Source organism: Aythya fuligula, chromosome 3, assembly GCF_009819795.1.
Source record: "Aythya fuligula isolate bAytFul2 chromosome 3, bAytFul2.pri, whole genome shotgun sequence".
Classification (NCBI taxonomy): Eukaryota; Metazoa; Chordata; class Aves; order Anseriformes; family Anatidae; genus Aythya; species Aythya fuligula.
In genome coordinates, this window is record NC_045561.1 from 43,013,987 (window position 1) to 43,027,152 (window position 13,166).

General features: G+C 42.7%; 1 protein-coding gene across 4 annotated transcripts in view; it reads left to right on the plus strand.

Moving 5' to 3' along the window:
• The window catches only part of TRIM67 (tripartite motif containing 67), a 36,265-nt gene extending 23,523 nt beyond the window's left edge, over positions 1 to 12,742 (plus strand). For all 4 annotated transcript variants that reach the window (XM_032184729.1, XM_032184731.1, XM_032184730.1 and 1 more), the window contains exons 8-10: positions 240 to 543; positions 5,621 to 5,783; positions 6,767 to 12,742. In XM_032184729.1, coding sequence (XP_032040620.1) covers positions 240 to 543; positions 5,621 to 5,783; positions 6,767 to 6,832 — 533 coding nt within the window. In that variant the 3' untranslated portion in view covers positions 6,833 to 12,742. The remainder of the gene's footprint in view (positions 1 to 239; positions 544 to 5,620; positions 5,784 to 6,766) is intronic.
• The last annotated feature ends 424 nt before the right edge of the window (positions 12,743 to 13,166 follow it).

The window sequence follows — 13,166 nt, forward strand, 5'->3', positions numbered from 1 at the left end:
TTGCATGAAGCACTCTTTTCTTTCTCACTCAGTCACCAGCAGTCACCCTGAGCTGGGTCTCAGTGCAAAGCAGTCCTGTGTAACCTCTAGGATAATGAGGAAAGATCGTCCTTGTTACTTGAGAGTGCGGCAGGGTCTTTAGGAAGGCCGATCCTCGTTCTCCTAGTGGAAGTAGAGCATCCGATCGGTGTGTACAGCCAATTCTGTCACAAACCTGCATCTCCTTTTCCCCTGCACAGTGGCGTGGTTCACCTTCGACCCCTCCTCAGCTCACAGGGACATCGTGCTGTCAAATGACAACCAGACCGCCACCTGCAGCAGCTACGATGACCGGGTTGTTCTGGGCACAGCCGCCTTCTCCAAGGGTGTGCATTACTGGGAACTGCACGTGGACCGCTATGACAACCATCCCGATCCAGCCTTTGGCATCGCCAGGATTAACGTGGTCAAGGACATGATGCTGGGCAAGGACGACAAGGCTTGGGCCATGTACGTTGACAACAACCGCAGCTGGTTCATGCACTGCAACTCCCACACGAACCGGTAAGCACCATCTGCACAATTTTCTCCTTATCGGTTGTTTTTTTTTTCTCCTTGTCATCAGAGGATGAGATCTCAACAAGCTGCAGGCCACCTCCCTGCCAAATAGTTATTTTATTCCTGACAGAAGTCTGCCTCACCTGTTCTTAAAAGTCACCGGTGACAGAGATGGCATCTCATGCCCAGGCAATCTGTTGGTGTATGTTATCCTTTCCATTAGCAGCTTTTTCCTGAGATCTAGCCTAAATCTCCCCTGCTGCGATTAAACCCATGATTTCATGTCCTACCCACAATGTCAGTAGATAGGAGTGCCACACACTCTAAATGCCTTGTATATTTGGAAAATAGCGTATTTGTATACCTACTCTACCATGATGGGAGACTGATGTACAAAGTCTGGCTGAGGATATACAGCAGGTGTGTGTCAGAGTGGGAATCAATTTTGATTTAGTTTCCTACTGCCTGTCTCAGCAGGTTTTCCATACTTCCTAGGTCAGATGTTGTTTCAGTTATATCAAATGATTAAAAGAAAGGTTTGCAGTCATTTTTAAAACACTAAAAATGCTTGTATTATCTCCTTAGAGGGAAGTTTCTGCCAACTTTCATGGCATCCTAAGCTGATAATAATGTCTCCTGTTGAGTAGTCATTCAAACTCTAAAACATACTTGTATTTTGAGTACATATACTGCAATTGATGGTAATTTTTGTTTGAAGCAGTTTGATTTTTGAGTTCATTATATACAGGGGGAAGAACCTTGTAGCTGGACCCAAAGCTATCTAAAGTAAATATGAATATTTTCATCGGCTCCAAAGGCCAATGAAAGGTCTTTTTAGGACATGACTTAGGTCATGTCATAAGTAAATGCAGCATAAAATAACATCAGAATAATAAATATATCAAAAGGTTCTCTGTCCCTTTAATATCTTGATTTGATTTAGGCTGGAAGTAATGTTAAGCTGGGTAAATTTTAATGCTCTGTGAAACAGCTTATGTTTTCTGGAAAAAACTGGCAAACGTTCTGTGTGCTGCTGTCCCAGAAACCTATTTTATGGATTTGGTCCTAGGCATGCTTCTTCCCGCAAGCAACACAAGAGCAAAGCAAAAGCTTTCCTTCTGGGAAGCAAAAGCAATGGAAACACTTTGGATTTCCAATCATCCTGCTTAAACAGGAGAACAAAGTACTTTGTGTTGATGAGAGCTTCCCTCTTTTTACTAGGTAAAACACAGAGGTTTGGCAGGCACATCCAAGGAATGGGCAGTCCAGTAGGATATTCTTTCGAGTGAAATACACTGACGAAGGGCATGTAGTCTCACGAAATCACATGCGCTTCAATGAAATTAGGTCTAGGCATTATATTTTTAACCGTGACAGTCAAGTAGGTCAGGTTTTTAACTCATTAGCTGTGGTAGTCTTGTGGAAACAATTGTTGCTGCCTTGTCATTTTTCCCCACTGGAGACAAGTGCATGATAGCACAATGTCAGTCCAAAGAAAATTTATTGCCAGCTTTTAGCCTCTCAGATGTTATTATGTTGGAGGAGATATCCTAGTAATCATTTCATCCATCCAAATCTTCATGAGACTAAATTAGGACTATAAATAAATGACTAGCTTCAAGGATAAGCTGGGGTGGAGCTTGAAAGACCGAGGCATGGGACCTGACAATTTAGAGCACTTTTCTGTTCTTTTTGCTCACATCAAGCACACCAGGATCTGTCTGCATCCTTAAAAACAGCCAGGCTGGGCTCAACCTCTGTCATGCTAGAGGAAAGGGCACGAACAGATGAACCTAATGCTATAAGAAATAGAGACCTTTGCGAACATGTTATGCAGACACCAGTCTGATACTTCAGGGCAGGGATATACCTCTGACAGGTACCTTTCAACCTTGTTGTTCCTGGAAATAATCAGTTCACAGCAGAGGTGTTGTGTGTGCCCATTGCTTAGAGGCATCGCCACTCATTGCAGGAGATCTGTGCCTCGGCAAAGTTCCCAAAGGCAGGAGCACCTTGTGCTACAGGCGGTATGCTAGCTGCTGCATTGGTACAGGAAGAAAGAGATGGAAATCACACTGAAATATTTTATGCTGAAAGACTGGGGGACGTCAAAATCTGGACAGTTAATCTTTAAGCCCCCTGCTTAAGGAGAGTCTCCGCACTAACTTCAGAGGTCTCAAGAACAGGTTCTCATCACACAAAATGTTACAATTGATTGAAAAATACTGGCCTTGGCAATGGACATGGCAAAGTTGTGAAGTTACTCTAAAGTTAATGAAAAAACACTGTTAATGTGGAGTTAATTCTTCAGTGTATTAAACAGTGTTCATAAGTTAAGATTTATTTTTCAATAACAACGAAACTTACTGCTATTCTTAATTCCTCAAGCCAATTCATTCAGTCCTGTTTTGCAAATTGTCCACACTGCTGCTGAAAGCATTCTGAGAACGTCAGATCCCACTGCAGCAGACAGTGGCATTTTTCAGGGTAGCCCAGTTCCCGTGTCTGCACTCAGACCTTCCAGCCCTACACACAAGACTGGCAGTCAGTATTTAGCGCTGTGCACAGAGATAAATATTTGCAGGACTGTGGGGAAAAGGTGTGTGAGTTGGGATTTACTGGGAATAATGAAAGTGGTGCATGTTTTCAAAAATGGATCATCATTGCAGAAGTACTACTGTACCAGGTAGCTGCCTTTTCCTTTCACTTGGCCTGCAGACTATCAGGAGGCTGTAGGATAACTACCATTAAGTAGTTTAAAAAGACATTAAAGTGTCAGCTCTTGGACGTGCTGGCACAGAAGTGTACCAGGAAGGATCATCAGTTTAAGTTGCTTGAGCTAGCAGGCTTTTGTATTACAACTAAGACATTTATTAGAATAAATATCCAGTAAAATATCCAGTCTTGATGATGTGTGGAAGAGTGACTGTGTTCTGCACAAGTTTGCTCATGAAACTTTAGCTGTCCCATCTTTCCTCCTAAAGGAGGTGACCGTGACAGTACTCCCAAAAGCACTGGGTCTCTCAAAATAAGTTCCCAAAGACATCCTGGGATGCCCAGGAGGAGCTGTTCAGCCTCAGAAGCCATGGCTTCATCCTGCCAGAGCCTGCTGCTCCCTGTGGGGAGGTGGATGCTCAGTAACGAGGCAGCTGGCCTGCTGAAGTGCTGCAAAATTTGGGGCAAGAAAGCCAGGGAGAGCCCCATGTCTTGCTCCCCTTGTCCCGGGCGGCCCTCAGCTGGGTCATGTGCTGCAGGCAGCAGCTTCTCTTCAGCAGGGCTTTCCCCTTGGGCTGCAGAGAAGTCACTCAATGTCACCATGTAGCACGTGGCTAATTAGCCCACAAGAAGCAAATTAGTTTATTATATAAGAAAGAGCATAATAATCTGAAATAGGCAAAGTTGCCGTTTCTGTTTCCCCGAGAGAATCAATGTCATTTAAAAGGATGTCATAAAATCTATTTTGAAACACTGCAGGATATAAAACTTGGTGCACTGCAATCAAAGCTGTTCTCCATCAGAGGAAAAAAAAGCAAAACAAAAAAAACCATTATCCATTTGTAAATAGCTCTAGATCGTGGTAGTGACACTTCCCACAGTCTCACTATGAGTTTTATGATTGAGTGCTTTTAAAAAACAACAACCTAGATCTTAAGACACTGAGGCTAGGTAAGCATTTTAACTTTTGTTGGAAAATAATATGCTTTATGGTTTTGGAGAAGAGCTCAAACACAAACTTGTTAATGCTTACAATACCAGAAATAAATTAAAGGGAGCTCAGAACTGCACAGTTTTAAATCTAACACATCTGAGAGCCCAACTCCTGATTCTCAGCTGTACCATTGTTGTTTGAAGAGCTATAAATAGAGAAGTCAAAATATTGTTGCCATTACTATCACAGATAAAACTACTTACACCTTAAGAGGAAATTGTGTGTGCCACATTTAGTCTAAAGGAAAAGCAGTTTATGACACCTAGTGGACACGATGAAAATTTCTTACCCTGCACCATATTCCTAGTGTATTTGTTTTATCTATGGGATAAATTTTATGTTAAAATTGCATTTATCCTGTGAATTTTGTTTGCCTGAGGGAAGCTCGTGGGACAAAGGACAGTTGCTTCCTTTCCTGATGCAAATGACTTGAAATCTGATTTAGCCTGAACAAATTGTGTCAGGTTGTAAATCCATTGCAGAGCCCCCACCCCATGACATTAGCGAAGTAGCAGTGCCTGTGGCCAATCTGCATATGTAGCAGATTTCTTGCTCAGTGCTCTTTAAAGTAATACTGGGTTTGACTAACCCCCAAATCAAAGTGCATTAACGTCAAATCGTTCATGCATGTAATGGCTGGATCTGTCCTGGCACACTCTGATACCATGGTAGCTCTCAGCAGCTGCTCCTGACACAACCAATTATCCCCGATACTAATAGCTGTGCCCCAAAGCCTAGAGCAGCTCCCAGCCCTATAGCTGAACACCTCGCCAGCCGCGGATCTACGTGTATCCTTAACCAGCCCCACCTTCCCTTCCTCCCCGAAGCCAGAATCTGTTGGACCTGTGCTGGCTCCCTGGCCTCTGGGAAATTGGGTCCCGTTAGGCATGGCAGAGGTGAGTCTCGAGCTGTTAGCAGGCAGAGCAATTAAAAACGAGTGCCTAGCACACAAGCTTTTCTGCTTGTTCATTTTCTGTGCGCATCACTCCACCACAGTAGGGGCACTCTCAGGAGCTGTCTCCAGGACTCCTGTCCTGCACCTTCGGCACTGAACTGATCTGCTTACCTGCCCAGCTCTTGTCAGCTCAGGGCCTCTGTTAGCTTTGGATACAATTTTTAGCGCTGAGTTTACAACTGGAAGAGAAATGGACCCAATTTCTCTTTCAGATATCCCCTTTAAGATCTGATGAACATGGTACATATGTTTTGGGTACAGGTGCGGTTTGGTCATTGCCAAAGTGCTGTGGGGCTAATCTTTTCTCTGTGCTGCTCCACTCTCCCCTTCCTTAGTAAGACTGCTTGTCCTGGAGAGAGCAGCAGTGGTGTAGCATTCTGCCTTCCCTAAACCAACCGTGCGGTCCCTTTGTGCCTTAGGACTGAAGGAGGAGTCTCTAAAGGTGCCACCGTTGGTGTTCTCCTGGATCTGAACAAGCACAACCTGACCTTCTATATAAATGGGCAGCAGCAAGGACCTCCAGCTTTTGAAAACATTGAGGGTGTCTTCATGCCTGCACTGAGCCTCAATCGAAACGTCCAGGTAAGTCTTCTGTAGTTCAAGACAACTTGCCCTGCTCAGCTAAAGGAGGGCATATGCTACCGGCCCTTTCTGCTGTGACAGGTAATGTCATTTGTGGGTAGTCACTATGGATATTGGCTCTTTCCTTCTTGGCTTTCACTGAGAAGGCTAACACTTTCTTGAAAACTGGATTTGACCTTCTGTCTTGCCTCAAAGGTGTGAGGGGTAACCCTGTAAAAGCAAGCAAAAGTGCCTGCGCATCCTAATGCCTACATTGTTCTGCTGCAACCCAACCCCTTAGAAAGCAGCAGGGTTAAGGCTTCTTCTGCCAGTTTGACTAAAAAGCATGAGTATCCGAATTCCACATAGATCTTGTGTTTAGAGATAGTTAACATTGTCAAGAGACAGAAATGCCAACAGCAAAGCAGTAAGTAGAGCAAAGACAACACAGGTCAGAGAATTGGTTCAACAGAGAAGACTCTGAAGTTCAGAGATTTCTCTCTGTTCTCAAGAGATCTCCTCTTGGAGGAACCCTCTTTTAATATAACGTGTTTTTTACTTCAAAACCACTGCATATGGCTAGAAACAGGAGGTAACATAAGGGAGAACCAGCAGCTCTGCCTGTGGAAACACCAGAAGCCTGAGGACTGATGGAAGCTGGTTTTAGTCAGACAGGACCAATGCAGTCAGGGGTGGAATATCCATCATTTACAATACTCAGACTGAAGCAAGAAACCTCACGTGGCCTTACACGAACATCAGCATTAGTTACTGATGACATCCGAATCTTCTAAGGTTTTGTAGCTTTATTGTATTTGATGCAAAATGCAGAATTGCACCTGCCTGGGCACCTGACTGCTATTTTCAACACACATTTTCAATTGCAGCTTTCCAACATCCTTTAAGTACCTTGCTTATGTTTACCATGACCAAGTTAAGGCAGAGCATGGCCAAGAAGGTGTGAGGGGGAAGCTCATGGCCAGTGTTACTTCTTCTTTGCACAGGTGACACTGCAGACAGGACTGGAGGTGCCACAATGTGTAAAGCAGCCAAAGTTGCCCAGCAACTAATGAAGCTCCTGCCTGCGCCCCTGCTGGATCTGCAAGCTTTCTCAGTGTGATTTGGCACCTTTTAGTAAGTCAGAAAAAAAGCATTCTCTTCCCTACGTAAAATGTTGTACACCGTGTTGCTCACTGAGTACTCCACTGGTTACAGCTCGCCCACTCCATCTTTGATTTAACAAGCCATAGCAAGCATACCCACAGAACTGGCACGTGATTACAACTGGGTACCTGCACATATCTATACTGCATTGCATACATGTGCACACACATGCATACACATATTTATAAGGTGAAAAGGTAAATGAGTGTATTTTCTCTCCCATGGCTGGATTTGTACTCAAAAGATATTAAGGATGCTTGAAAAAATGGGCAAGACTAGGACTGGAGAACATTGGCTGCGGGAACAATTCACCAGCTGGTGAATTTGGTGGATTCCTTTTGCCTCCTGAAATCCTTAATTCAAGACAGTGTGTGTTTTGGCAGCTGAAGTGGAAGCTGAGTGCTCAGTTAAAGAATTCACCTGCAAGATTCTTTTGTCTGTTACTTCCAGGGGCTCAAATGACCTTAACTATTCCTTCTGGCTCTAGAGTACAGTAAGTTGTGACTCGTGTTCCCCTAGAATTCAGTGGCAGAACTTGCACTTCAACAAGAATAAGATCGTTTCCCAAATGCTGCCACATAATAGTTGTGCTCCTTTGAGCTTGCAGCATGATACCTGCACAATTCAGATATGAAAGGTAGAGAGAAAAATATTCTTGATACATTTTCATATTCCTTATTTAAGTGTGATTGTGGGGACTATCACACAGAGAAGATCTGATTGTGGTTATCAGCACAACTCTTGAAAAATGATGCAGGGTAGATCCTTTTGAATTTAACTGATGAGAGGTTTATTTAGATATGGTATATGCAAAGTATTCCACACAGAGAAATGCTGCTTTTCAGCCTGTAAGTCCTGGGCAGCTGTAGTTCCAATGTAGCTTTGAGATCAAAAGCCTTAATTTTCTATTAGATTAGGGTGATGTATCTAACGTCTTGACTTCCATGAAACATTTGAGCAAGAGGGATTCATAGGATTAATGCTAAACCTGTTCTGAAGATTTTTTTCTGGATTGGGACATAAATACTTTGTGAGATGTGACTGTCTCTTGAATCTCCCTTGAAAGCAAGAAGCCATTTCAGATGCTGTCTGTGACAACGTGAGTCTGACCAACGTGGAACTTCCCCTAACCACAGCACTCCCACCTGCATGCTGTTGTCAGAAAACATATTGGTTTGTGTGAGTGTTCCTTTTCCTCTAAAACAAGTTAACATAAGCTCTGTGTGTGCATAGTGGTAACGCGTAAGAACAAGATGCAGCAGACTGTGTGAGCCCACGACATCTCAGACTTTGTCATTTGTCATTTTGTCCAATCCTACGTAAGTGCTGTGGGATCAAACAAGATGCCACAAGCATCAGCTCTTACATCCTATTGATGTACTATGTCCTTTTCTTAAATTCTGCTGCTTATACAGATTTTCCCCTTTAAGCATATGTCCAAGCACATGTGTATTGTTGTCAGCCAAGTAATTACGAAGCCTGAAGCCCAAATCCAGCTAACTGCCTTGCATAGCCACAGGACCAACAGCCCAAGCTTCCCTTTGGGCAGCCTGGTGCAGCTGCACTTTCAGTCCCTGCCCTGAGCACATCGCTCAGGTAGTGCTGAGTGCTGGCAAGGCTGCGCTGTGACAGAGCAGCCAGCGTCCTCACTGGTGGCATCCTGTCCTGCAGCCACTGTGGGGAGCAGAAGGCAACCCGGCATGAAATAGTCACGGGCTATTTGACAGGTGAAATGCAGCCTGCCACCACAGTGCCTGTAACCAGCTAAGCATCTCGTAGCCCACCTCTCCTGCACGACAGCAATGCACCTTCAGGGATGTCAAGACTGAAATAGGAAACAAAACCAACAACAGGAAAAAATAACTTAAGCTGTTAAGCAGGAAAGCAACTGTACTTTCTTAAAGTCTGAAATGGAGAAACCTTTTAAACATTGGAATAACTGTGCTATGCTCACCTTGATTTGTTAAGGAATAGCAGAGACCAGCTGTGTTTTAATTTTTGGTTGTGTTTAATGCCATATGGACTCGTGCAGGATTTTCTAATTCAGTGGGTCTGCTTTAACCTACCTCAGCTAGAGTGCTATTGGACCCTGAATTTCCTCCCGAGCATGCTCATCATAAAATTGTCTTCAGTGAACCTAAAAGCTGAGTATTGCCAGTCAGAGCAGTGTGTGGGAATACTGTACATAAGTTGCACATAGTTTTTTATATTGAGGAACATCCCATGATGACTTTAATACAGAAGGCACTCCACTTTCACTTTTCTTATTAAAAACAACCAGATGTTTGTTTTGGGACTGAACCTTTGTCTTTGCTCCCAGCTTCTGTGAAGGAAATTCAAATGAATTTAGATCGTTTCACTCTTCAACCATTGCCAGATGTTTAAAATTAATTCTGAATGGGTTTTAGAAGCGTTGCAGTACTTGGTTTTGGTTTGCATAGTTGCTTTGGTATAGGTTCCTAGTGTTGTACCTTGGGGAGAATACAGTGAGTGGTACAGGGCACTACGTTTTAATGGAAATATGGACGGTAGGGACCCACATCAGCTCTGTAGAGAAGCTCATTGTTGTTCTAACACTCATACTAGTAGGGTACAGACTAGCTGCCATTACAGCCTCTTTTTAACCTAGTGGAGATGCAAATAAAATAAAAGGAATACAGTTAGAAGTAGGTATCCTGCATTAATAGGACTAATTTAGCCTAGGTCTAAACCTAAACAAAGTGGGTGTATGTGTTGGTTGTGTACAAATTCAGCGATTTGGACTTGGCGTGGTCCATAGCAATAAGCCAAGTTACCCCAACAGAGCGTAGTCTCATGACTTAGCTGGATGCATTTTGGTAGTTTAACAGAAATAATGCTTAAGTAGATAGAATTATGCTAGGAAATGAATTACTCCACACATATATTTACACAGAGCATCCAGATGGCAGCGGGAGCCATCTGAACTTACAGCAGAGCAGAAATTGCCTTTTGCAGAACAGCATTGGGTGGGGAGAAGCAGGGCACTTTCACCTCTCTGCTCAGGAGGGAGGTAGCTTGTTTCTCTGCAGGTAACTCTCCCATCTGGTTATAAACCCAGCAGCCTGCATGTTCTTCATCTACAGCATCTCTTTTGCCAGCTTCTATTTCCTCCAAATCCCTTCTCTGGGAGGGAGCCAGCCTTTAGTAGTGCAGTCCTTGCAGAAATTGCCTTGCTGACTATCCAGGAGGAACCCGGGGAACCAAAATGTGGCACAGATACCGAAGGGCTTTGGATGTCTCTTGCTTCCTTTTGATTCCTTGGGATATTTGTGCAGCTCTCTGGGGCTCCAAAATCATGATCCTCCTGTATCCCAGGCACGTGGACAAGCACCGAGCTGCTTTTTGTGGGATGCATCTGTTCCTGGAGCACAGGCTCTTCCCTATCAATAGGAGAGCAGAGCCTTTTGCACTGGGATGAGTTTCATCCTATGTTCATCCCCTGTGATGCAGAGTCCACATAAGGCAGTTGTAAATTGACTAAACGTTTACAAAAGAAGCAAGTCCTCCTCTAATAAGCACAATGAAACTTGATTTCTGAAAACGTCAATCTGGAACATCTGCACAGCTGCTAAATGAATACAGCAGGCAAACTTTCTGTCCTGCAGAGCAACAAGGGGCTCTTAGCTTTCACCTACCCACACAAACCCAAACGTTATCTTTTGTGAACCATCATCCTGGCTCTTTCCTCTGCAAATTTCCCTATTACGTTTAGTGGGACCAAACAAAAGAATTGTGCCATCAGGGGCATTGTCAGATCTCCCACTGCGTGCAATGCTACACGATTTCCTGAACCTGTATTTCCCTCATCAGCCCAGAAAGAGTTCTTGTGAAGATCTCTTACTAAGAGAGCACAGGCCTAGCTGACAATCTCTTACTACTTCTGAGGTTGAAAGATGCACACTAATATGTCAGCAAGGACAGTAGGATACTGTGATGCATCTTGAATTTGGAAAGCAATTTGGCTTCTAAAACACAGAAGACAGGCACACAGCACTGTCACCCCCCGTATTTGCCATACTTTAAAGACATAAAGAAAAATACATTGGACTAGATTAAAAAAAAAAAAAAAAAAGCTTACATATATCAGAATTTAAGAGAAAAATTATCAAATGTAATTTATTATGTGCATAGTGTTCCATCATGTTGTAAATAAAACCATTACAGTGTATTGCTGTAGTTTGTTCTTGGCTGGTGATCAGAGTTCTGTTGTAGTGCTGTATGAATTCTGTTTTTAACTTCTCCTTTTGAAGTATAATTAGTAAAGATGGCACAGAGCACCAATACCCATTGTTTCCTAGTTGTTCTAGAGCAAGAAGAAACGTGATATGCAGATTATTTTTTTCTTACATATTAACATTAAAAGAGGAAAGAGAAAGAGAGTCAAGGTTAAGCTGCCACTACCACCACGTGAAAAATACTTTGTGATTGCCAACGAGGTGGTGCATTTTGGACCACAATTAAGATGACCTGTTCCTGTGAGAAGGGATGTGAAGTACGACAACCTGTTAACAGCAGCTTTCTGGTACCATCTAGTACATCCTCTGTTCACAAAAAGGAAGATGAGAAAATAGAGTTGTTAGACCTAATCTCAGGCTTTATCAGCTTTGCAGCAATATGCTTAAATAGCAGAGGAAAAAATTAACCTTTGAACCAGGTAAAATACTATGAAAAACCCAAACATCTTGGCTAGCTCAACTTTGGAAGGGAGATCACAAGTCCATCAACAGGTTATGGTAACAAATCAAACACATTGCAAACATAAAGGGCACTTGTCACTGATAATTATCAAAGATGGAGAGTCATCTTACTGTTATTAATTTTTATTAACTTTTTTTTTTTTTTTTAAGTGAGCTGCTTCTAGTTTTTATTGACAACATTTCTGGTGATTCCTCTGTCCAGTACTACTAAATGATCGCATACAAATGGCTGGAGTGGCAGCTCGAAGCACAAATCCATCACAAATAAGATACACTCAGTCTTTCTACGTGTAGAAGCCCATATGCAAGCCACAAAAACTACGTGTGGGGTTTCTGCATCTTCGCACAATACAGGAGACAGATGTGTGTTGGCTGAGCTAGATACTCAGCAGCATTCTCCCCTTCTGTTAAGTGACTTTCTGTTGTGTTTGTAATTGGAAGCAAATCCAAGCAGAACAGTATTATTTTTTTCTGCTAATTGGAGGATTTTTAGTATGTTATTGTAAGTCAGTAGATCTAAGTATTTATGGATCCAGATCCCATTCGTTCATCCTGATGGCTGCTACCACCTTCCTTTAATGTTGTCAATAAAAACTAACCTTTGTAGGTAGCATGGTGAGAAGACATTATGTGATGAATATTGAAGTAAATGCATGAGGTAAAACTGCTGTTATTTCTGATTGTTATATGAAGCATGAGTAACACTAATTTAAATGTTGGCAACCAAAAAAAGTGCAAAGGAATAAGATAATGGTGTTCACTTCTGGTTAAGTGAAGGACGAGAAGTTTTTTTCTGTTTTCTTCTTAACGACAACATTTTTTTTCTTTAGCATCATTTCCCATACCTTATATGAATTTGGACCTGGTGAAATATACATCTCTTCTGTATGTGTCTGTCACCAGATCAAGAGGAAAATAGAAACTTTTATAATTTTGTATCTGTAGAAAAAGTTTGTATTTTTTGAATCGGAAACAAACTGCTTTTTGTCTTTTGGTCTAAAACTTTGTGTATTATTATTACTCTTTTGGAAAAACCTGACATATGAGTTTATGCCGTTTTACAGTTTCTAAATAAATTCTTAAAACATTGCCAACAAATTCAGCATCAGTGGCCTTCTTACTGTTATTAAGAAGACTGTCACAGTGCGGATGAGGCACTCCTGCAGGATGCACACCTGGCTGTTGATGCCTGCTTTGTTACCAGTCCATAACCCGGAGAGACAGTCAAGATCTCTTCTTCAGAGAAACCATCTATGTCTGAACTTAACACACGTGACACATCTCTGTCTCAGCATCACCCCATTACCTCTGGCTCACGTACTCTCTAGGGTGCATGGGGAGGTTATGTAGCTCTCACCCATTTAGACCCATTTATGTAGCTCTCACCCATTTAGACACTTTCCCAGAGACAGTTTCCCAGTCTCCAGAAATCCCTGATGCTGGAGGAAGCACATCTTGAAAACAATGACAGCACCAGAAGGATCTGACTGGCTTCAGCATGAAGGAAACAGTTATTCCTGTG